Source organism: Paramisgurnus dabryanus, chromosome 11 (genome assembly GCF_030506205.2).
Source record: "Paramisgurnus dabryanus chromosome 11, PD_genome_1.1, whole genome shotgun sequence".
In the NCBI taxonomy this organism is placed as follows: Eukaryota; Metazoa; Chordata; class Actinopteri; order Cypriniformes; family Cobitidae; genus Paramisgurnus; species Paramisgurnus dabryanus.
In genome coordinates this window covers 9515929-9542564 of record NC_133347.1, presented here as the reverse complement: position 1 = coordinate 9542564, position 26636 = coordinate 9515929, and the positions used below count along the sequence as shown (strand labels likewise).

General features: G+C 36.7%; 1 protein-coding gene across 2 annotated transcripts; it reads left to right on the top strand.

The window, feature by feature from the left end:
• The first annotated feature begins 143 nt into the window (after window positions 1-143).
• On the top strand, window positions 144-26636 carry rnf11b (ring finger protein 11b). 2 transcript variants are annotated; one of them, XR_010525991.2, is made up of 4 exons: window positions 144-689; window positions 23117-23286; window positions 23502-24239; window positions 24351-26636. XR_010525991.2 is itself a non-coding variant. In XM_065248492.2 (4 exons), the coding sequence occupies exons 2-4, from the start codon at window positions 567-569 to the stop codon at window positions 23671-23673; spliced, it is 465 nt and encodes a 154-aa protein (XP_065104564.1). In that variant the 5' UTR covers window positions 144-401; window positions 484-566; the 3' UTR covers window positions 23674-26636. The 2 variants fall into 2 exon arrangements, 1 of the variants encoding a protein (XP_065104564.1); XM_065248492.2 differs by having other exon boundaries at window positions 144-401; window positions 484-689; window positions 23502-26636.

The following is a 26636-nucleotide window of genomic DNA, read 5'->3' as shown; positions in this document are numbered from 1 at the left end:
AGTTTACAGGCTTTAAACCCTCTGTTGTTGCTGTTTTATATCTGAAATCTGATTGGGCGACGAGAATCCACTAACAACTTCCTCGCTGAAGAACAGATACGCTGATAGGCCGAGAGAGTTGCGGAGGCGGGACTTAGTCTGACTGCCTGAAAGGCAACATTGCCCGACTGTGTCTGTCGCCATTGAGAACGAGTGCTGAGTTGTTATGGTGGATATTGTTAGTTAAATGGTCACTAGTTTTTACTACCGAGTCGTCGAAGAAAAGATTACAATCTTTACATGGTTTTAAAACAGACTGAGTATTAGTAGACTATATGTGTTTATTTAAACGTCGTTTCGTCTTTTACAGGCGCTGCGCGCGGCTGACATTTCTCGTCCAGGCTCTTTGTGTGTCGACAATGGTTTGTTTTTCTCTGTCATGACCTTTCCGGACCGTTTTTAATAAACGATAGAGTTGTAATTACTTATAATTAATCGACGAAGGTCTGGTTGGAGTGATTAAGGGCGAAAAGGAGGGGACAGACGGGATTTCAACATTTAGATAACGAGGACTTTGGAAAAGGGAGATGGGAAACTGTCTAAAATCTCCCACTTCGGATGACATCTCCTTGCTCCACGAATCGCAGTCAGACAGGGCCAGTTTCGGTGACGCCAACGATCCCGATCTGGAACCGCCGCCTCCATATCAGGTAAGTGTAGGAAAAATTATGAAAATAAACAAAGTTCCCCCTAAAACTTGCGTTTCGAGTAAAACGCTGTTTTGAAACAGGAAAGTATGCCGTTAAAATTGTCTGGTTGTCGTCTGAATGTAGACAATTACACTGACAGAGGTTTAATTTATAATATATTTTATATTTATATTATCACTATAACGTTACGTGAATGTATCATTGACACTGGGCACGTCTATTGTGCTCCATTTGTGGACAGTGTGCCGTACTAAATGCTCTTTGTTTGAGATAAACTTCAGGCCGTCCAGACAGACGGACATACAGTTAACGTTATTTAATTTTTCACCGCCGCCTTTATTGCCGCAAAGTAACACAACTGATGGTGACGCGATTTGTTTGGAATGCTGTCATTGTGACGTCATAACGATGGGGGATTTCCGTCATCTACTGAGGATATGTGTAGCATGGTGGGAGCTCATGTTTTTTTAATTATTATATATTTATAGGTCTATTAAGTTTTTAGTAGTTTAAATTGTAGACATTTTTGTTAAGCCTACAGGGCGCAACAATACCATGGGAACTGGTTTTGACTGGATGAGGAGTCTTTGTGTGGAGATACATATCCTGTAAACACGGTGCACAATAGACAAATAATTTATGTACTGTCAGTGTTGAGAAAGAAGAACGTGGGATGTTGTGTTGATGTTTTGAACTGATAGGATTATATATTTAGCTTTATATTGGTCTGTAGTAATATGATCTTTGCTTAATTTTTCATATCGTATAGGAGGCTTTAGGTACCAACAGACTTTTCTTTCCTATCAGGAAATCACGGACCACCATTCAGGTGCAACTAAGAGAGGGCTAAAAATCAAATAGCTTTGCTGTCAGTTCAACCATATACAGCTTGTGCACAGTAAAACGAAACCTCGTTTCTCCAGACCAGGAGCAAGGTGTTAAATGCTAGATTAAGGCCGTGTCCGAAATCTTTGGCTGCTGACTTGTTGCCTCGCTGCCTCATGAGATAATGACTTCCGAGTCATGAAGGCAGCTCAAAGAAATGCATTCAGACAGACTTTATAGGCAGCGTAATGGAATTCAGTTTAACATAGAGCAAAATATAAACAAAGAGCGCAGAGATAACTAATCCCATATTTGAAAACTGCAATACTAGTTTTTTGCTAATAATACAATTAAAAGATGTAAAAAGTGAAAATATAACAATATTTACACTAAATTAGTGCTACAGTCGCTTTCTTGGCCGCCATTTAATTTTTTCGAACTTGACTAGGCTCGACCAATCACATTCCCTGCGCACACAAGGTGATGAAGGTATCTCAGTATTCAGGAAGCAAAGCAAACATTGGATTTGGACGTGCCTTCCTTCCTTGGAATGTTGCCTCTGAAGGCAGCATTTTAGAGATTTCGGACCCTGCGTGTGCTATCTACGCATAAAATCCAGAGTATAACTGTTTTTTGTTACACGTAGGCGAGCGTACACGCACAGTTGAATGCACAGCATAGCAAAGCTTAGCTTGTTGACTCGTACGTGTACACAGATTTTTAAAGCATGCGCATCGCGACAAAATGCAATGCATCTCATGGGCTACATACTACATTCTCCTGTACATGCATGTGAAACCTATGCATACCAGTGTTAATTTTGGCAGCAAATTCTGATGTAGTCTTAGTCTTAGTCTTTTGAATAACACACCATTTAGTTTTAGTCTTATTTTAGTCATCTGAAATATTTTAGTCTTAGTCTAGTTTTAGTCGACGAAATATCATAAGAGTTTTAGTCTTAGTCTAGTCTTAAGTTTTTTTAGTCTGTTATGGAATGGTATTAAGGTTTGAATATGCAATACAGAGACAGATTTAATGGTTGTTAAAGAAAACACGTATTTTATTTTATTCTTAATGTCAAAAAAACTGACCGTGGCTTTTTCACAAAAGATAATATCACATAAAATAAGCATAAGGCCTGCTCTACCTAAAAAATATAGATGGTCCCTGAAAAAGATATGCCTTCTCCCTAAATGACATGCACACACAGATACACACGCGCGCAGACACACAGACAGAGACACACACGCGCGCAGACACACAGACAGAGACACACACACGCACTTACACACGCACTTTGTCCAGTCATGTAAAACCACAACATATACTATAATAGTAACGTTACACATTTCATTCAATTTGAGGACACTGAATATTTATACTCAGTATTAATTCAGACAATCCAATACAATCAATACAGTTCAGATGTGTATTCCATTTGTTTCTATGTTATTCCAAGATTAGCAAAAACACTGTGGTTTATCTTATAAAATAACCTTAGCGTGCATGTTTACCTTTGCATGTATTTCTGGATGAGTCATTTTTACAGGCTGTCGTCTTGTCATATTTGAAGTGTGACCAGATTAGACGCTAGCTCTGACATTGTTGTTGTTAATGAGACATGTCTTCAGACAGGGTGCACCGCAACACGTTAGCGTGTTGCTAACGAGCGAAGTCAACTGAAATCAGCCAAAGCTGGGTAACGAAGACTGTACAACTAAATATAATGTAAACAACCTGTTGTAAAAACGAACTTTGCCGCGGGTTTTTAAAATGCCTCTACTGCCTGCTGCCTGCGTAGATCAACCTACCCTCAAAGATTCGCTCTGATTGGATCCCACAAAACTTTCCCCACAAAATGAGTAGCTCTGATTGGATCTCTTCTCCATTCGTCCCTCCCTAACATTTTCGTCTTATTTTTATTCGTTGACTAAAGTGTCAGTTATATTTCGTTACAGTCTTCGTCATCATATCTGACTTTTATTTAGTTTTTATTTAGTCTTCGTCCGTGAAAAAAGGTTCGTTGACGAATATTTTTCGTCATCGTCTTCGTCAACGAAATTAACAATGATGCATACAAACTAGGGTTGTTGCGGTGACAGAATTTTCCCACCGGTTAATCAGCGCGTGACAAACCCGGTTTTACCGGTTTCACCGGGTGGGAGGGGCTTATAAATGCACAGAAGTGCGCATTTTACTTTCACTTTTGAGTTAGATGCAACTGTTGTTTAAATCCAGCGCTTGCGTACGCTGCGTTAAATCGCGTATGAATTTGCGTGCAAATGTGAGTGCAACAGCTGGTTTAAGTGCTTGAGTCAATTTGCGCAGGTACTTCTGACAGAAACCCGCCAGTCCCAAGCAGAGCAACCGGCTATTCCTCCATAAAGCGCTGCTTGAATGATGGGTTTATTATTATTCTTAATGAAAAACAAAACAACAAAACGATCTCGCCTATATTAAACATCATGTGTATCTTATAACAAAAACGAGTAAGCACGCGGCTTCTGCCATCGTCTGCTCGCCGCAGTCTGACAGGAATGAAATCTGACACCCGCAGCCGCTGCTCTGTGATGACGCGCGTTCAGCTCCGCTGGATTCAGCCAGCAGACACATACAGTTGTAAGTGTTTGCTCTCTCTAACGAAACTAAATGATTTAATTACAAGAAAATATCAAAACGACGGTGAAAGACGGTGTCGCGGTGGGCAAGTGATCTAACCGGTGAGAGGCTGAAGCACCGGTAATCACCGTTTCACCGACTATCGCAACAAGCCTAATACAAACTACACGCTATTACAAAAATCCGGCGGTGCGCGTACAGTGCGCATAGTGCGCACACACTGTTCTGATGATGAAATTTGGGCACTGTATGTGAACCCTTACTTATGTGTAAAAACGGGACTATACTTCAGGCTTAAGATAACAAAAGACAGATACGTTACTGTACTTTACTGTTGCTAATGTGCGATGTGCAGATTTGGATTTCTCTCTTTACCTTTACGGAGATATGTGTATTTTCCAAGAGGAAGCGCCCCGGTGCAAACAGCGCGACGCGTTTTCACATCCCCATCAAACAGTGGATACAACACATATCGATGCCAAAAGTTTATTATTTGCATGCGTTTTAAAGTTTTGACCGTTTAAACTTTATTTTTTCTCACAGCTGCTCTTGTCTGCGTACACCTGCCATGTGCTTACACAGCCGCCTGCAGGGTTTCCCGCAGAAAATTTGTTAGTCAAGGTGGGTAGTGATGCACCGAAATGAAAATTCTTGGCCGAAACCGAAAACCGAAAAAAGCAAACCAAGGCCGAAAAACCGAAACCGAAACACCGAAAGAAATTATTATGCCAATTATTAGTACAATTGCATTTATGGCTTTCACTGTGTACTAACTAGGGGTGTGTGACGGATCAAAAAACTCACAGTTCGGATCACATTACAGTTTTTGAGGCACAGAATCAGATTATTTTTCCGATCAGCAAAAAGCGGGTGGGAAAAATCTAATAAACAATAAAGAAATTGCAAACATTTATAAAAAAGAACAAAGTTGTACATTAATAAGGTCTGAAATTAGCATTACAGAAATCAAATTAAATGAATCATAACACAATAAATTAATATTATTATTTTTAGAGCTATTGGTCTCTTTGTCATGGGTTGTTTGATTAACATTAATGACACAGACTTAAGTAGGTTAATCTGACTGTAATCTATACATACATTTAAGACATAAACACATTTTTTTATTAGAAAAAGAATACTGTGGAGAGAATTTTGTTTATATGTGCCCTATCAATAACAGAGAGATTTTATGTTTGCTTGTTTTTTTTTTTTAAACGCGTCTCTCTAGTATGTGCACTACCAAGGGCACTTAAACGCGAGTGCTCAAAGAGAGAAGGAGGGTGAATCTCAAACAGCGCAACAGTCGCTCCACATAAAAACGTTACGTTGTGTTTCATTGCTTTATTCGCCAAATCAAATGTACGTTAATGGATTACAGTATAAGACACATTAGCGCGACTCTCTCTAAAGTTTACACATCAAGACAGCTTAATCTTTGCAGACGCGTGCAAACAGCTCGACCCTGAGTGAAACCTGCTTGAGCACGAAGGGGAGGGGTGGGTGACGACTGGACTGATCACTGGAGTGAAACCCAAGCGCTACCGCACAGATGGGAGGGGCGCGGTTGACATTCATTTTCGGTTTACATTTTCGGCTGGATTTTTTATTTCGGCCCGAAACCGATAATGCTATTTTCGGCCGAAATTTTCGGCGACCGAAATTTCGGTGCACCCCTAGTGGTAGGGTTGTGCAGGTGGGCGGGCCGGGGGCGTGGCAATCAAAGGGGCGGAGCGTACGCGTCATGATGAAAATATTTTATTTAAAACACTGAAATAAAACTCAATTTTGAAGAAACTATGACAGAAAATGAACACATACTAGATTATTAATGAATTATCAACAGACTAGTTATCCTCCAGATAGTGACGGACCATGTCTTTCTCTCATTTCGGCCATGTGGCGTTTGGTGGAATTTTTTTTTTGGACGACCTAGTTAAGGTGGTAGGGTATTCCAGCTTAGGTGGGCCGCCCGAACTGAAAAGTGCTGCGGGAAACCCTGGCCTGTCATCAGTGGTACACGTGAACATAGCGATCTCTCTCACGACTTAAAGCTACAGTAACCTAATTAATCTCTTAATAAAATCACTCTCTGCTCTTGACTAAAGAACTGTTATACTTCATACAAATGCCTGTATATTTAATTAATACAGTAAAGAATGTGAAGTGTTTAATTTTCATTACTTTTAAGAGACATAAACCTTTTTAAAGAGATATTAAATATCCCTTTGCATAAGAAATATTTGTTGTGCTTATTTATTTGATTCTCTATTAACAGAAAATAATATACCTAATTACTGCAAGTAATATAACAAAGGCAACATCTGTGGTGTTACTTTATGTAGAAAAAATGTTAACCGTTCCAGTAATCAAAAGCTTACATATCAAAAAGGCTGCAAAAATCCTGATCCGAGCATTCCTAATAATAATAAGAACTAAACATTAAAAAACACCAATGCACTGTCCGATACTTGACCCAGATAATCGGATGTGTATCTTTTAGACAATAATGCAGGCATTTCCTCGGATCCACTGAGACGTAATTATGTTATAAATATTTGATCTGATGTTTACAACGTGCTTTTCGCTCTTAATGTTACTTTTGCCTGAAGAATCTGGATCTTGAGATACTACGTGTAAGCAGAAGGTACAAGCTAGGACGTTTTGTGCTGTACCTCGCACATTTGTTTTATCAGCTGTACAGACTGTGGTCTAACCATTTTTAGCCACTTTCTCCTTCACATAATTGTCTGTAAACTGCTTGAATGTTTTGATGTGCCACGAAGAGATTAGAGATTTTAATATAGCTTATACAAGGCTTACATCATTGGCTCCAAAACACAGGTCTTGGTTACAAAACATTTCAAGGAAGTGTTGTCATAGAATATTTGTGCTGTTTATAGAGGACACTTGGTGAACTAGTTTTGTATTGTCTAGTCAGTGGTTAGCATTAGACAGAAAGGATGATTTGAGATCAGAACACAGATTTGCTTTCCTAATACTTGGTGGTATTTTGTTTTCATTCTGTGCAGTGAAAGATTGCGATTATAGGAGGAGCATCAGTTTTGTTGTGTTTCTTTGAAACTGTATCAAAACAAATCTCTCACAGCTTATCGCTCCAGAGTTGAAGTACTGACAGAATTTCAATAAAAGGAAAAATGCACTGCTAAAATCTCTTTCACTTTCTCCTTTTCTTGTGTTACTGGGGTGTTTCAAGCAAAGGAGGCACTTTTTCGATGAACACCAGCAAAAACTGTGCTCAGCTGTTCTGTTTGGTGAAGTTATTGAGTCTCCAGGGTGCAAGATCAGACGAGGCTGTAAAAAATAAGTTGAATCTGCACTGGGCCTTATTCAACCACTTTCACTGCTGCTGTGTGCAATATTCTGATACACATTTTTCACACTCTCATGAGTTAAATTTGTGCGTCAATTCTGTGACTCCAACATTGTGATTATTTGGACCACCATCTTTCAGTCTTTCCATATTATGCATGTATTTTGGATTATAGAATAATGCAATTCAAGTTTTTTTGGGAAATGAGAAAGTTTTAGTGACAATATTGGTTGCGCAAAAATAAGTTTCACCCAATAAATAAAGAGCTTAGATGCAAAAGCCGCTTAACAATAATTAAATGTTAAAGCGTTAAAATTTTTAAATAAATTTGCAGATTACTTGCATACATTCTCTATTTTAAGGACCAAGTCTAAAATTTCTGGTTTTATTTTGTTATGAGAGAAAATTTGGGGCTAATTGCAAAACTGTCAATGCAGTGTAACCGGTCTGTCTCAATTGGTGTAACTAGTATTTTTTTTTTAATTAAAATATAAATATATTCATAAAAAATGTGGAATAAAATAATATAAATATAATCATATAATATAAAATTTAAAAAAAAATTGAATTGCATTATTCTATAATCCAAAATATAATGGTGTAACTAGTATTTTTTTAAAATGAAAATATAAATATATCCAAAAAAATGTGGAATAATATAATATAAATATAATCATCTAGTTTTAGTGTAATATGATTTTTTTTACATCATTTGTCAAAGATTATTTAGAAAACTGAGGTGTTTTCAGCATATGTCAGGACAAATATTACAAAAACACAATAACATTTACATTTAGAAATAACTAATGAAATGATATTTTAAAATGTTATTTTTATGAGTATGCTTACATGCCATCAAGGACAAGGTGGATCAAATATGTAATATTTCTCATTATTTGGGGCAATTGGCGGTTACACCATTTGATATTTTCAGGTCCACCCAACAATGGTAACTACAAAACTCAAAGATGAAACAGAAACTCTTCAAAATCTCGTAGATAAATGAACATTGTACACTAAAACACATAAAATAGCGTTTAAATTCAATTTTTACTCTCCAAATGCAGTCCCATGCAAAGCATGCTGGGAACTACGTGTTTACTGCCTAGTTAGTTATGTTTACTAAAATCATTCATGTAGTTTCAACACAAAATTATGAAGTTAATTTCCTTACAAATTTAAGTGGATTATACACGATAAAATGAAGCTGAATTTACTCAATAATGTGTTCATTTAGAACTACTAAAATTATTCAACTTTTTCTGTTATTTTAACTCATATTTTGATTAAAAAAACAAGAATTGAAAATGTTTAATAGAGTTTGCTCATTTTATCATGTTAAATCTACTAAGGCACAGAAACCCTTTTTTACAGTGTTGACTTTCATAAAAATGGTGCAATGTATTTTTATTGCATAAAATCAACATAAATATATTATGTGCATTGTAATAAACCTGATGCATGCTTTTAAAACCAGTTTTTTAAAAGATTTTTGAATTTCTCATCTTGCCAAACCGTTTTTGTCACTGACCCATTAATCAAATGTTTTCGACTTGGATTATATGTTCATCAAATACTTTTGCTTGAAATCTGCTTAATCCATGTCAGACGCACTTAGAGGTTTTTGCATCTAAGCTCTTTAAATGTATTACTTTATTATTATTTCTCTCTTGTGTAGTTTCTATAATATGCTAGATATTTTCACAATGCATTTTCATAGTTAAAATTAAAAGGGTGTGGGACTCTGTGACAAGAATGTTAAATTGTGTCAGACATCGCTGGTCTGAATTTAGCCAACTCCTCCGCTGCATGCAATATTCTGATGGCACAGTTAAGTCTATTGTTGGAATGTTGGACAGACAGGAAGGCTGTCTGAATCACGCACTTGACTAAAAAAATGCTCAGCCCCCTTAAGAACCCAAATCATTCCTGATCTCAGCGCATTCTTTCGTCGCCTGCCAAAAATACTTGCCATTTTATTTCTCCCAGAGTCCCGGGCAGGGGGCTAAAATGGGGTTTCAAGTATGTGCAGAAAAAACTCTGCTTATGTAAACCTCTGCTTAACAGAAATCTCGCCCCAACCCTTACCAAAGTTATGAAGGGGTCTTTATTAAACTATACAAAGGGAGGCTATATAAGTTTAGCATAGTGATAGTGACAGCTTTGTTGGTCTGACAGACAGATTTTTCAGTGCTATCAATCTATGAACATTCAATTTACTTTTTATAATGGTCTAACTAAAAAGTGATGTCACTGTTCCTGGTTTTCTTTATCCTGCCATGTTAATAAGTATTAGTGTCATTGTGTAAGGAGCTCAGTAGCTTTAGCCTAGTTTCAACACTCCGGGTCTCAGACGGAGATTAAACAGATGAGAACAACTCCATTTCATGAAGGCTGATCTAGAATCCGCATTCGTGGTTATATACTATGTTTGCTGTGTTGGGTATCTGTTGGGTCTCTCTTTCTCTCAGTCTCTCTCTCTCTCTCTCTCTCTCTCTCTCTCTCTCTCTCTCTCTGAGGGTAGCAGCTGACAGCATTTGCTGACTCATGTGAACCTGGCCATAGTGAGATAAGCGTCTGTGTGTGTGTAAGAGAAAGACAGGAGCCAACATTAGGAATAATGAAGGGTTCCCTTTAGCCTATAGCATGCAGTGCAGTGCAGTAGTTTCCCCACATCTCCAATAAAACGTTACTTCTCTGGTTCTTCATTGGTTTACTTTAAGTAATGGCTGCTTTATCTAAAAGGCTACTTGCTGTTCTCAAACACGAAGAGCTGACGTCATACAGAAACCAGACAACTCGGATTAAGTGAGGCAATCTTTAACCTCACTTTACCTGTCTCCCACACAATTTTTGTAACTTGCCTTTTATTTATTAACTTTGTGTTTATTAATGTTTAAGTGATAATGGTTATAATTTTAGTCACCTTTTCCTGGCTAAGACTTATTTCTCGATAAATCCAACCTTTATTAATTTTGATATTGTAAATGCAGTTATAGAAATAATTCACCCAAATATAAAAATTCTCTCAATTTATTCAAGCTTATGCCGTGTATGTGACATGCGTTCAGTTTGTTCAAACAGAAACTATCGTTGGATGTGCGGCATACTAATCACTAAACATAAACAATATTAAAAATATGAATTGTTGTATCTTACAAATGTATAATTTTGCTTCATATGACTACGAAGAACCTACAGGAGGAATTAAAATAACTTTGATGGATGTATGTGCTTTTTAATTAACTTAAAGTTTTTCATATTTGTGTGACTATTCGTTTAAAATTTTCACACTTTCAACATATTCTGATAATATTAGAGCTTTAATGGAAACATTGCTGTGCTGATGCTTTTTATTTAGTTGGGATAAGGGTTGTATAATGATTAATCGTGATGAATCTATTGCAGAATAAAGGTTTTTGTTTACATCATATATGTGTGTGTGCTGTGAATAATAACTTTGTATTAATAAATACAAACACATGCATGTGTATATTTAAAAAATGTTTTCATGTGTATATACATTTGTATATTTATGTATACATTTTATTATATATAAATATACATTCTTAATATATAAATATATGTTTTTTTCTTAAAATTATACATGCATGTGTGCATATTTATATATACATCATTATTATTATCCACAGTTCACACAAATATATGATTAATCGATCTTCGATTAATTGTTGATAAGAATTTACTCGATAAAACTTAACGATTGTTGAAAAACAAGATCATGCACGTGTGTGCGGCGCCTGCGCAAAACACATAGAGTCGGAGAAAAAAAATTAAGCGAGCGCGCAAAAGTTAAACTACTAGCTATGATCACAACGATGCTCGATGCCAAGCACACGCATGTGCTTTTTAACGTCATGCAAGACGAGGCTGGCTGGCTGCCAACACAACGAAATTACATCCGCAGTGGATCTGAGAGGGTCTGACGCAGAAAATGCAAATACGTTTAGGATACTGAAAGCAAAGACCCTATTCAGGGAAGCCTGCAAGATTAGCATAGCAACGCTGCTATATACAGAGAAGGAGACCAGAAGCCGTTTTTAATGAACAGATTAAAATGTAATCTTAAATTATGGCAAGAAACTGTCAAATGTAAACTGTAACTGACTGTCGTTACACCCTGAATGCCCGCAACATATATCACTGATCATCATTATTGACTGGCTGAGGCGCTGCGTGTTTTCTAATGGAAGGTTGCCATCTCCGTAATATAAGCATCTTTGCTGAAAGTACGTCTAAGCTGAGGTGACGACGAGAAAAGTGCCCTTCGTGTGCTTCTTGGATATAATTACAAACAGTGTATCAACGACTCGGAAAGCGAGGTAAACAACTTGATAAATAACACTTGATGATAATAAAACTGTTATTTTGACATGGACTTTCATGCGTCTGTTGCAGAGTGCCCATGTGAGGCGGAGTTATAGGCCTACACTGTGTCTATTAGTCATTATATTTCATTACGAGATAAGTTTAAATTGATGATTTTATCAAAACAACAACTACATTGACTCATTTTACAATCCCACTAGCATGTTATTTAGACAAAATAAAATATTTTAATTTGCGTGAGGAAGCTGTCGTTTTTATGCACACTTTTATGTCATTGGATATGCCACTGCAGTGAAGGCTTATTGCACTATTACTGTTAACGATTATTCGATTGATTGATCGTTAATTTAAATGATCAGCGAATATGGGAAATTGCATAAATTGACATCCCTATATATGATGTAAACAAAAACTTTCATTTTGCAATAGATTAATTATAATGCAACCCTACTTTGGATTTAAAGGGACAGTGCTCTATAATATCATCCAAATGTCCAAATTTATTATTTTTTTTAATATAATGATTTGATTGCAGAATGCTTTTTAATAACTATTATTGATTAAATATTTGCGAAACCGACTGGGAAACACAAAGGGTGAACAATAATTGATTTAGGTTAAAAAAGCAAAACATATGGAGCTACAAGTTTTCAGAAGGACAGCGACAACATGTATATGTGCCAGTTAATCCACTGCATATAAAAGAATGAGAGGGAACCCGAGAAAGCTTAGAGCAGAAGGAGGATCTTTCTCCCCTATTAATGTGGCTGTTACGCCGATTTCCTTTGAAAAAGATTTGAAGAAAGGTGTTGATTACTATTAGGGGAAATCCATGTGAAGCACAATGAAACCATTCATAAGAGGTATAAGTTTGCAAACTGTGTCCTGAGGCTTCCAGTGTCTGACACTTTAAACATCCAACCATGTGATGTCCTTAATCTGTGGTGCATTGTAACATATGGTGGTGCACCCTGTGATGTACTCACAGAAAGTGTTTAAGGTGTAGTTATCCAGTATAGTGAATAAACAAGTAGTTTTAACCTAACCTAAATAGTTGTAACCAGGTGCATTCCCATTACAGATTTGCGCAAAACTTAAGCAGTGTAAGAGTCAACAAAAAATGTTTTGCTAAATTTCTGACATTCTCATCTGTCGCACTTTAAATGTGTCTGTGGTGTTATGTTTATAACTTACAGATTTTATGTATTTTAATTAGTGATGCACCGATGTATCGGCCGTCGATATTTTTTTGATGAATTTGAAACCATCGGCATATCGGCAATAGCACGAGAAAGGCCGATACCGATTGTTTATTAATTAACTGCATAAAGAAATCCATTATATGTAAAAAATGAATTAAAGGGGACATATTATGAGATTTTTTTAAAATGTAAACTAAGTCTTAATCTAGGTCTGAGCAAAAGTGTGCCGTTTTGGGTGTGTCATTTAAAATGCAAATGAGCGGATAAAGTGCAAACACTGATCACAATGATGGTGATTTGTTGCAATTGAAACTCAATTGGGCTGTGAATTATTTTCTCCCTCTCTCTTTCTCTTTGCACTAAATGGTTGTGCTGTGGTTGGATAGTGCAGATAAAGGGGGTGGTATTACCTTATTCTGACATCACAATAGGAGCCAATTTACAATTACCTATTTTTTCACATGCTTGCAGAAAATGGTTTACCAAAACTAAGTTACTGGGTTGATCTTTTTCACATTTTCTAGGTTGATAGAAGCAATGGGGACACAATTATAGCAGTTAAACATGGAAAAGTCAGATTTTCATAATATGTCCCCTTTAATGTTGTTAATAAAATAAATGCTGAATAGCAAAAAACACCTTTGAAGGTTGTCATGCTGTCTTATTATATTTGTTTTAGCTTAATTTGTGTCTCTCTTATTATGTTGGTCAGTTGAATGTTAATTAAATCCAATCCATGTTCAGTAAAAATAATTTGATGCAGAAATAAACTAGCAAATAGACCAACTGTATAGTATTGTATACAAGTGTTTTGTATCGGCATCTGTATCGGCCAGAAGTTATCTGTTTAAATCGGTATCGGTATATCGGCACAAAAAAATCCTATCGGTGCATCCCTAATTTTAATCAAAATTTTGATAAATACATACTTCATCATCATGATGGCAGCCTCCTGGATTTAAGACTGGATTTAGGTTAATTTGTCTGTGATATTACTGTCTGTGGTGTTACTGTCAATTGGTAACACCACAGACAGGTTGATGTTTCACCAGTGTTTGATTAAAATGATTGAAAATGTAAAATGTTATTAAAGCACTATTCGGACGGGATTCGTTTTCCAAACGTTTGAGTTTCAACGTGTCCCCCAGGACGTCTGTGATTTTATGTACCGATTCGGACTGGATTAAAATGATGCAGGCTATTCCAGAGATGGGAGTGTCTGTTTGATGCATTTGGCCATTCCAGAAGACCACGTGCTCTGGATACGCGTGTTTGTAATGTTTTATATTTTGCTTAAATGTAAAATTATGACAGAACATGTTATTTATTAATTTAATTTTAACAAATCAAAATAAAATAAATCCTACTAAAGTAACGTTAGCCTACGTGTTTTATATAACTGTCTGCTTATAATAAACACAAAGAAATGAAGAAATAATGATTAATAACAATTTATTATCTTTATTAATTAACATTACCATTCCGGAGTTGAACAACTTTGAACGGAGTTTCTTATAACGTTGATGATATTACAGTGGCCAGTCTTAACAGTGTTTGATATTCAGCTCGTCTTGATTTAATTATTTTATTTTGCCGAATGCAAAAAAACATCCATATCTTAATGAATGGAACTCAGGAAATACAATAATACATGCATTAGTAAGACTTTACGGCAGATCACGTTGGCCAAAACACAAAATGAACCGCGTTTTCAAAAGATATTGCGGGCAAACACAGACATTTGCATCCGGACGGGATTACATTTCTCAGAGGACCTCTGAGTTCGGCGAAAAACAGTAGGTAAATTGCTCTGGAGTTCTTACGGAGGTCGTCAGAGAAAGCCGATTCGGACGGCATTAAAAACACAGAGGACCTCTGAGAAGCACGATTTTCTCAGAGGTCCCCCTGTAATACTAATCCCGTCCGAATAGGGCTTATGATTCAATTTTAGAATATAGAATTTAACTATAATTTTAAACTGATTTTAAATGCATAACGATACATTTTATTAAAAAAACTAGCATTTTTAGTGTTAATGTGTCATTTTTGTGTCATAGTGTTGTACATACAACCGTGTTTGTGTGGTAAATGCGTGTTTCTGGGTGCTAGAAGACCTTATTTTGTGCTGGTACAGACTTTTTCTACACCACTGCCTAACTAACATTTAAACAACTGTTTGTTTAACCCTCCTGTATGGAGGAGTGGTAGTGCAAAAATTATAAATAAATAAATTCATGTCATGTACAAAGAAATATATAAAAAAACATAAATGAATAAATATAACAATAAATATGCAGAGAAATATAAAAAAACAAACATTAATGAGTATTGCAACTTTTATTTCTTTAAAATATTTTTTACACATTCATTCATTTCTGTATTTCTACATTTTTATTTATTATTTTATTAATTTCCACATTTAAGTAGTTATTTATGTGAACATTTCAATTATTTTTTTAAACATCTATTTATTTCTACATTTTTTATTTCCACATTTATTTATTTCCACATATTTATTTCTACATTTATTTATTTCCACACTTATTATTTCTACATGTCTGTGTCTAATATTTTAATGAGGAGGGGGTAAAGAACTCCCAGTCCTCTATACTCCTGTGCTCAGAGTTTATCTCCCAAGCGTACTCACTTCTTAATACAAAATGTGTGTGTTTGTTTGATAAAAAAAGTCCCAACACGGGTGCATATTACTTTGGCAGGTTTGTCTGTCTAAAATCTATATCTGACTATTCTCTTAAATTTAGAATGATTTTTAAAACTTTATAGTTATCCTTTCGTCTAAGGACAGTTTTTTTTTAGTCGTTGTCTGCTGTGTAGGTTGCTTGGGTGTTTGGCAGAGTCATGCTAGCTTTGTTTTGGGATAATCAGATGACATTCATACAAAGGAATTTGCCACACACAGATACAGTTGCTTCAGTGTTTCTTACAAAAACACTACAGCGGCATTGGTTTGATTTCTAATGAAGATGAGTTCATTGGAAGACACTGTTATCAGGAATAACAAGTGTTGTATTGGCAGGTCAACTAGGGATTCAAAGCTGTGTCTCTGTGCATGAGAATAAAACCAGACAGCCGTTAAAGGTTTTGACTGTTTTGTCTAGTGAGTCCAGTGAGTCTTGGGAGGGCGTGGTGCCTTTAGAATTTACTGGAACAGACTTAGAAAAAGCCGAGCAGAAAATTGACCACAGGGTGGTTCATGTGTTCCAGTTTTAAGGGAGGGCCGGATACTGGACGGCCGGCTTTGTTTAGCACCAAAAGCCTACCAAAACAAACAGAATTCCCTTGCTCTGTGCTCTCGTTTTTTCTTTTCTTTCATTCTGGTTGTCTTGTCTGTCTGTTTCTGTAAAATGATGAAATCATTGTCTCTTGCGAACTGTGCCTATTGTTGATTTAAAAAAAAGATGGCTTCTTGATGGCTGAAATTGCCGCCTTCCGAGACAATATCAGTGCTTGGAAAGCATCATGGTGTTTTGAAACCAAAAGATCCTATCCAGGCCTCCAGACTGGTACCAAACGGTCGCATTTTGCCACCAAAATTTGAGAGTGTGCCACTGAATTTTACATCTAGTCGCACATGTGCGATCAGTAAATTTGACCTTTTTTTGTGATGTGACACTGAATTTAAAACAGCACATTGTACTTTCTGCATCTATCATCAAAGTATTTATTAGTAATACAGTGTATTACTTAATAGAAAGGTGAATATTTGGTTAGCATGTTGATTTACGGTGTGTGCCCCTAAATTTTCTCGTTGCGCCCCTAAAATTTTCAGTTGGGGCAACTGTGCTCCTAGTGAAAAAAGTTAGTCTGGAGCCCTGCTATTTGCTAAGATGCCACCATTTGGGAAAGTTTTTAAGGGTAGTGTAAAAATGCTTTAAGTAAGGGATAAAGCAACCTGGTCTCACTGTTAATACGTAGTATTTACACGTAACTTTAAAAAACAATATTTACAACATTTAAACGTAGCATTATTATGTTTTGACAGCTAAAAAACGTAAAACGTAAAACGTCCGACTTCCCACTGTCAAGGCGCGCTTTTTCATTTCAAACGTACACCAACGGAAATGGAAATGATGCAAATATGTCACATGGCACTCAAAGACCCAGTGAGCTTTTGATATCACTGCCGTAAAGCAATGTGTCGTAAAGCTTCTTGACGAACGCGCAATCTGACTTTACGGTTGCTGATGAGAACTCAGATCAAGTTCGATAAAGGGCTGAATTTGGATCTGTTCCTCGCAATCGTATGAATTTTAATGATGCGGATAACAGCAAATGAATAAAAGTAACATCTTTTGTGAATTTGTGTCATATTTTGTTGTAATTATTGCTTAGTACTAATAATAACGTATTGCATAGACGACAACAAGAGAAAACGCGTTTTTGTGTGTCATGGCAAACAAACTAAATATAAATACAGAAATGCTATTCATTTTAAAGTTTTAAAATGTAAAATATTGTGAAATTCTCTGAATATCATAATCATTTCATTAGGTAAATGGTTAAACTGTTTTAAATAAATAAGTCTGAAAATATGACTGAAAACATGTCATTAATATGAGTAAGAAACGCCAATGCCCGCGATTTTAATATTTATGAATAGGAATAACTTACGTACAACTTTTCTTAGTACTCCTATTAGTAGAACTGCGTCCACTAGGGGGAAACGTAGTTGGCGATCCACTTTTTTCTCCTTAAAGGCTGGGTTTTACGGCTCGACAGCTTATAAAAACTTATTTCTGGGTTCTTTGGCTTGTTAGCTGTACATATTGTCACACAGCAGCTTTTAGGCATTATTCTGTTTTTTGTTATAAGCCAGAAATGACAAGGAGGCAGCCTCTCACAATACAAAGTCAATGGAGACGGTTGGATTGTTCCCCCCCGGTGGGCGTGATTTTCAGGTTATGACGCACTGCGCTCTGTCTCTATATGTCATTAATGTGAGATTAACTATCTATTTAAACTCAATGTTGTGCTAAAACATTGCTCTGTTGGTTAAAGAGATCTTAACCAATAGTGTGAATTTACAAGGTGAGTAATGGATGGATACGCCAGCCGATGGCAAAAGAGGATTATATTCAGGAAATCTGGTTGAAAACAGTGCTTATTTTGTTAATGATGTTTGGTGTAATGCAAAGGGTCCAATCCTGCTTATTAAGTATGCTGGTAGTTTTGGACATACTCTTATTAGCTTTTAGTGAAGTAAAACAAACGCATTTTATAAGACAACACCATGGCTTTCAGAACGATCACGTTTCCAGTTAAAAACACATGCGGCTGTTTTGCTAAATCAAAAGACTGCTGACCACAACTGTGTGAGTGTGTTTGTGCCTGCCTTGCAGTCAGAAAATGTTTGCTTTCAATTTGGTTATACACTGAGGCGATGTGCAAATAAGTGTGCATGTGTTCCAGTAAGCAGTATAACCTGTCGGATTCGATGTCGTCATGTGACTTCAGAAGTAGCCAAGATGGCTGACACGCAGTGACCTAATTCTTAAGCGTGCACTGAACCTGATCTAAAGCTCACCTTTAATCTGATCCAAAATCAGAACTGGGCTAGCAGCGTACCACGGTTGTTTTTCCCAATCGCACCTCCCATACCTTGAGCCTGGTTTCCAGAGCATCTGTTATTCACCTGCCTGTGGGCTTTACTCCCCTGTGTGGAAACATGTCCTATTTTTGAATAATTACTATCGTTTGAAAGTTTGGCTCGCAATGCTGACAGGAGTTAACCTACAGGCTGTGAGTCCGAAGCGGGAGGAATTATGATAATGTCCGTCTTGTCTACATCACCAATCCCAGGAAGTAAACTGTTGTCTACAATCCATGGTTTGTTCTAGTCCAAGAAAAGAGATTTAAGTTGGAGACGATTACTCACATCATCGTTTACTTTGGGGTTTGTACCTATTGCATTTCGCTAATGTGTACTAATACACACTTACACACCAAAGGAAATGCTTTAAGGTTTTATAAGGGATGTGGATTCTGGGCACAATTTAAGGCAATGTCGCCCTCGGGGTGTAGAGTTATTTAATGTTGTATCGTTACTGTATGATAACTGTCTACGTTGTGTCTCGTATAGTGTTGTAGTTCTCGAGACCGGTCTCGGTCTTGAGACCGGTCTCAAGACCACTTTTTAAAGGTCTTGGTCTTGTCTCGGAATCGACCACATTTTTACTCTGTCTCGTCTCGTTCTCAGACAAAGAGGACTCGGAATTTTATTTCAAGACCGGTCAAGACCACAACTGATGGCACATCACGAATTTATTTATCATTATTTTATGCAGTTTATTCAGGCATATGATGTTGGCATTTTTTAAGCATTGTTTAAGTTTCTCCCAATGACAATTTTTCTAATTTTATTATTAAAAACACATGCATTGTGTTAAGTGGATGGCAAGCCATTGAAAGACAGTTCAGAATAAATGGTTAAGTTGATTTCAGCTCCTTAGTGTTTGTTCACTTTTATTTGCTTATAGACAATGATAAATTCCCACATATCTGCAATGCCTTTGATTATTTTATCAACTTTACTGATGGCATACACACACGCACGCACGCACACACACAGACAAGAAGTGCTTAATCATATGCATATTCCACATTTTATCATAAGTGTTTTAATGCAGTGGTCTTGGTCTTGACTTGGTCTCGGCCTGTCTTGGTCTTGGTCTTGACTTGGTCTCGACCCTTTAAAGTCTTGGTTTTGTTTTTGTTCTCGGCCTGTCTTGGTCTTGGTCATGACTTGGTCTCGGCTTAGGTGGTCTTGACTACAACACTAGTCTTGTCGTGTTTCTAGTGCACTAAATCGTTTCTTGAGGGTTTGTACACTATCAACAATTCACAGCTTCAAAGCGACCCGAAGTCATTCATTTTCAGTGAGATTCATGTGATGTGATTTGGGGGCACATTTAGATTCAATGAAGATAAAAAAAAGGTTATCTTTGTGCAAACTAAGTTAACATTGCAAACTAGAGGTCGACCAATGATGGATTTTACCGATACGATAATTAAGTTGGTCCCTATTTGCCGATAACCGATTAATCGACTGATTTAGTTTTAAAACGGATACTGGATAAAAAAATACTCAAGTGCCAGAATTTATTACAAAAGTAATAAAACAATAGCACTGAACCATGAAAATGTGCTAAATGAAATAAATGTATAAATAAAATTATATTGAAGGGAATACTTAAATACTCCCACTGGTAAAATTTTTTAAATTACATAAATGTATATAATATGTGTAGTCTTATACTTTATTTGCTTCTGTTTAATCATTTAATGATTATTTAATCAAAATAACAAAAGATGTATTGCAGTGATGATAAAAGAATTATGATTTTGTTTAGCTGGATATGTTAATGTAGCCAACATCTGCATATAGTTCGCTTTTTCTCATTATTAACTTAAATTATGGAGGAAATAAACGAATGCAAATAGATTCTAATAATCATGACATCAAAATTTGGGTTGGATTAATCTGCATGTCTTTTTGTGTAACTGTTTGAGGTACTACTAATATTATTGTCCGGTCACCTCTGACGACAAACTTGGATTCCTGCTGTTGTTTCTCTGCTAATGCAGAATCTATTCAGCAAATGGATTACCTAATAATGATATAAAGCCAGGGACACACTCGGAGAACTATTGGCATGGATTTTTTTGCCAATAGTCAATTGTTCCACCAATGAACGATCAGTGCCGATTAATCAGCAAAACCGATTAATCGGTCTACCTCTATTGCACACTTTGTATTATAAGAAATATTAGGGATGCACCAATATGGAAATTTTGGCCGATAACTCTTTGTATATGGGGGCCGATAACCAAAATATAGGCCGATAAATATACATATTCATTTTCTGAGCATGATTGCAAAGACAAAAGACAAACAAATTCAGTGGATATCTGGTTTTATTTTAAACCCTTTAGAATTTAAATTTCCATAACTTTGCATGTGATCGCTTTTGCTTTAGTACTGTCTTTGCTAAATTTACTCGTGCTGTCAAGTGTTTGTGGTACTGGCTCTTTGGTAGTGTGTAACAGTGTTTGTTTGGCAGTGATTTTCGTCTGATAGTCTTTATATATTTTGGGATGGCGAAACTTCAAATAAGTTATTAGATTAGTATTATTGAAGTTTTTTGATTTACTGCCCCCTCGCATTACCTCACATTTGCAGCTCTTGCAAATTGCAAGTTTGATGTCTTCTTTTTTCACGACGAAAAACTCCCAGACCGTAGACATCTTGTCTTCGCGCTAGACTAGCATACTCGTATTAAGCGCGCAACACGCGTCATCTTCGTGCTACGTCACAGAAAGCACCAATCAAAACTCCACATGCCCACCAATGAGCAAATGAAGTGGTTCAACAAGCCGAAATAATCCATTATTTATCGGCTTTATTTATCGGCCTAATTTTGCTATCAGACCGATAAAGATAATATTAAAAATAAGCAGTTATCAGCCGATAACGATATGTCAGCCAATATATCATGCATCCCTAAGAAATATACACATTTTTGTCAAGAATAACAACAAATTTTTTAAAAAAGAGACGTTGCATGTTTATTTAAGCCACTAAATATTAAACAAATTTAACTAGATACTGATATCAGTATGGTTAAAGATGTTTGGTAAAAACTTTTTTATGGTAAGTATGGTTAACTCTTTCCCCACCATTGACAAGATATCTCGTCAATTAGGAGAAAACGCTTCCCCGCCAATGACGAGATTTTCCGTCATTCCGCAACTTTTTAAAACCGGAAGTATTGCCCTATGGCAAGCTGCTGCATGTCCGTGTCTGTTTTAAAGATCGCTCTGAATGGGATCTCTATGAAAAGTCCGTCACAAAAATGGAATTATCTCTGCTTTTTGCTCAAAATATGGTGTTTTTGCAAAAACCTACCCATATTCAAAAGCTGATTACAAAGAACCACTAAAGGTAGGATGAAACGTTTTTTTTTTTTGTTTGAAAGCAGAGGGTCTGTTCTTTCATTTGGTATATTGTATGTTTATTTATTTAAAGAAGAACATTTTCTGGAAGGCATTAAACTTTGGTGAAAATCATGAAAAACACTGGCGCTGGCTAGCAACTTTTTTTTTTTAAAACGCGGGCGGTGAAAGAGTTAACATTTGCATTAAATAACTCATTTTACACCACATATGCAGTTTTTAATCAGATTTGGTGTTTGTTTAGTGGTTCAGAAAAGTTGATATGCCAAAAAAGCTGATTTTGTCTGAATTGATGCCTAGCATGTTTGTCTGTCTTCATCTGTATATAGTCGTCAAAATGATGCAAACTTGCTGCAGCAGGTTATTGATGACCATAGCAGCCAATCATAGACCTGCTGGAAATATAGATCTGTGCATTAGGTCATAATGAGTATAAAGCTGCACATGCCCTGTCCCTAAAAGTGAATTTATTATTGCACACTTTCATATTTGTACTATTTTTATACATTTTGCTGTATCATGCATGCAAATAATTGTGTATTTTTTATTTATTTCTGATAAAAGTCATTAATAGCTTACATACTTATTAGCATTCAGTAGTGTGTAGAAGTACACATATATACACACACACAACTTTCCCAAACAGTTTTTACCAATAAATGCTGAGCTGGCTTGTGTTTGACAGAGAGCTATGTTCATAAGGACTCAATGTGGTCTGATTTGACTGCAAAAAGTGAGATATCGCCCCCTGGTGGAGCTTTGGTTGAGCATGCTTCTAGTATTCAAATATAATAAGATGATTATTCATAACTGTATTAGACATTGCACTCAACTGTGTAGTCAACTTCGTGTTACCCCAGTCATATAGGGGGTCCCAAAAACCACTAACACTCGATGTTAATCATAGATTTTTAAAAACATAACCTAATATTGAAGTCTAAGCAGCGTTGTAAATGTGGTTAAAGATCTGTGCTTGTAACTGAAAGATTGTAGATGGTAAACCCTACCAGTGGTGATCCACAAACGATTACCACTGTACCCGATTGAATCTTAGCATGAATTTCGTATTTTGCACCTGCTGTAGTAGTAAATCTGGAATCTGTTTTATATTTTTTGTGTTTTAGGAGCAGATTCACGTGCCAGTTTACCACCCGACTCCCAGCCAGGCCCGACTGGCGACTCAACTGACTGAAGAGGAGCAGGTGCGGATCGCTCAAAGAATCGGCCTTATTCAGCACCTTCCTAAAGGTGTCTATGATCCAGGCAGTGATGGCACAGAGAAAAAGATTCGAGAGTGAGTCATCATATTTTTTCTGTTTCTCACTTATATTCAATACGTTGAATCATCAACTAAAACTTCCCACAGTGCTCTCAATTACTTTGATGTTTTCATATCGAAACCAAACAACATAAAGCAAGTTAACGCACATATTTTCTGTTGTACTTCCTGTTCAGTGACATCAATATGTGGAGGCGTGGACTATTACTAATTCTTCCTTCTTTGCACAGGTGTGTGATCTGCATGATGGACTTTGTGTATGGCGATCCCATCCGGTTCCTCCCCTGCATGCACATTTACCACCTGGACTGCATAGATGATTGGCTGATGAGATCCTTCACGTGTCCTTCCTGTATGGAGCCTGTAGATGCTGCCTTGCTCTCATCCTACGAAACTAATTGACTACTGCCTGATGTCCCTACACCCTGCACACACAAACACACACAGTCAGCTCTTGAGTCCTGTTTTCACATTGCCCAAACTGTGGAATGGTTTGCATGTGGCAATATGGGATAGAGGAGGACCTACTGATCCTTTTACCTCTCCTGCGTTGTCCTGCTGGACAGGTAAACCCACAGGAGACGGTTTTGCACCCTGCCGACTTTATCACGGATTTCCTTTCTCCCTTAAATGACACCGAGCCGGTCACGCGCCATTCCACAGTAGCAACACTTACACTGGAAGGAGACAAACTATCGAGAAACATACTGGAGGACTCGCATATAATGACGTGTTCAACATTTAATCTCTATTTCTTTCTTTCTCAGTGTGTTTCCATTAAGGGCTCATTTGGTTTCTGATGAAAGCGCTGTGGAGCAAAACAGTAAATTGCATTGCACACACAAATACAAAAAATGAAAGAGAAATATCCCATAGTAAATTTTGCACTTTTGTCTTCGATACTATCCTGACTATAGAGATGCGCACGCAGGAGTCATCCCTTGCAACTTTTATTTAACAATCTTAAGGTAGTTTTTGAGTGTGTGTGTGTGTATGTTTGTTTTAATCTGCTTTAAAATTGTGCTTTTTTCAAAAAAAAATTTTAATTGTCATTTTTTTTATTTCCTTTGTTTCGATAGTACTTGTGAGTACCCTGACTGAATGGACAGTTTTGTTACAGACACTCCTACACTGTTTCCAAAACCGGGTGTGATGTGAAAATCTTGTTCTTCTACACCTGATTTTTCAAAACAATGGGACACGTTGTTAATCACCTGTTTTTTGCGACATCTTGGTGGGTCCACATAGTTTTAAAATCACAATTTCTATTTGTGTAATAATAACTAGCATAAAAAACATATTTACAGACAAACACTGAAGCCTGATGAGGTCAATGATGTGATATTGGTATGATTAATGCAATGTAGGCCATTGTGAAAGTACACAGATGAGTGTGCAAAACCGCTTGTTTCATCTTCGTTTAGAGACTCTGCTTGTGCTCGTGTATTTTGTTAACCTTATTATAATTTTATAATATTATATATATATATATTTTATTGTTCCTAATTTTAATTCCCAATATCACAAGCTTTGAAATTAGTCCGTATGACATCATACAGTTAATTCAATAAACACATCAGATTCAGTTGAGTAAATATGTGTGTGTTTATTATTTTATTTTGATTCATGGCTAATTAATTTGTCAACGAGCAGACATGCAGGCAGTAGACGTTCACCCCAACCCAAGATGCGTAGGTTTGCTTGTTCATTATTTATTCCAAATGAATAATTAATTGGTGTCCACCTGTGTTTGGTGTCCAGACGTCTGACTTTCTCTCTACACTCTCAGAAAAAAAGGTATAAAAGCGGTCACTGGGATGTTACCTGTTTAACGGTTCCCACAGGTCCTTGAAATCCTTTTAAGTTTGTGAATCTGTGGGAAAAAATGCAAGGCCATGGGACGTTTTTGAAAATATACATACATAGATACAGGTCATTGAAAGTGCTTGAATCTATTTTATGCAAGAAGTTTTCTGGGGAAAAAAATCCATATTATTCCCTGTGTAGTGTAGGATAATATCATAAAAATTCTAGACTTTAAGCACACGTGCTAAACTGTTTGCTTTACATGCTTAATCTTCTGTAAGCGAATGTTGATTCTGATTCAAGTTGTGTTTGACACATGAAAATGTCTCTGGTTTCGTATGTAACTGTTGTTCCCTGAGAAGGGAACGAGACGCTGCGTCTCCCTTGCCATACTTCCTGCGTCCCTGTAACGCCGTCTTTGGCAATATTTCAGATAGTGATATACTTCCTGGCTCCCGCAACACCCTGTCTTTGTCGTTAAGCCTCAGCATTGGTTGAATTTGATATACACATTCAGACGCACTTACCCCTGGAGGCGTCCCCAAAGTGTCACCGCAGTGACACAGCGCGAGTTCTCTCAAAAGGGAACTGTAACAATGTATCTTAAAAGGTAACACAATGTAACCTTGCTCTCACTTGAAATGTGTCCCCACATTTAGTCCTTGAATTTGAGGGTATTAGACCTGGAAAGTCCTTGAAAGGTCCTTAAATTTGAAGTTTAACTTTGTATCTAATGAGTGCATATTAGTACGTTAGAGGTACCTTAGATGCATATCTGTACCGTCTTAGGGGCCGCTTTTGTACCTTTTCTTATAGTGTATGACTGTAAAAGAAAGCACAAGAAAGACTTGAAAGTGAATATCTATTTTTCTTACTCTCAGATTTTGTATAAGGATAACATAAATTAGAAGTGGCAGTGCAAAATATGTCTCATCTATGCTTGATATTATCAATGTGATGCATATTAAATCTGTCCCCTTACTCAAAACAAAAAAAGAGAAAACCATTCTGGTGGTTAGTGGCTGCTATTGAAGTGAAGATTTGTTTTTGTGTTTGAAAACATGCCTAGTGTGGTGTGACTGTATAGGATGTGTATAGTTAATGAAGGTGGGCGATATATTCTTCATAGAAAATCCATTGACCTGGTTTTGCACAATACTTTAGTTGTAGTTTTTGTCTTTAATTTTTTTTTTGGCCTACATACAACTCAGAGCTCCATTGCCTTAGACCAGACAAGCAGGAGATTTTCAGCTGGACATCCTGGGACGGAGTGGGTTTGCATCCTCACCGGATGGAAGGAGTGATAAGTGACCGCTTGATAACGTTCACAGATGCCCTGAGAGACATGTCATCAGTGCAATGCCGTACAAGAAAGTGATACTCCATGATGTGCTGGGAGCACATGGACATCTGTTTGTATGTGACACGTGTATGTAAGGCTGTGAGAGTCTACCGTTTGTCTGTCTGTGAATATATATACATAAATATGTATGTATATATAAAGTTATGCATCTTATATGTACTACAGGCAAATAATAAATAGAATTTATGCTATGGAA

What these genes read in the sequence shown, in the direction of transcription:
- rnf11b (XM_065248492.2), top strand. Translation starts at nt 567, where the DNA reads ATGGGAAACTGTCTAAAATCTCCCACTTCGGATGACATCTCCTTGCTC. An exon ending in AACCGCCGCCTCCATATCAG is followed by an intron (nt 690 to 23,116) that starts GTAAGTGTAGGA and finishes TTTGTGTTTTAG; the next exon opens with GAGCAGATTCACGTGCCAGT. An exon ending in ACAGAGAAAAAGATTCGAGA is followed by an intron (nt 23,287 to 23,501) that starts GTGAGTCATCAT and finishes TTCTTTGCACAG; the next exon opens with GTGTGTGATCTGCATGATGG.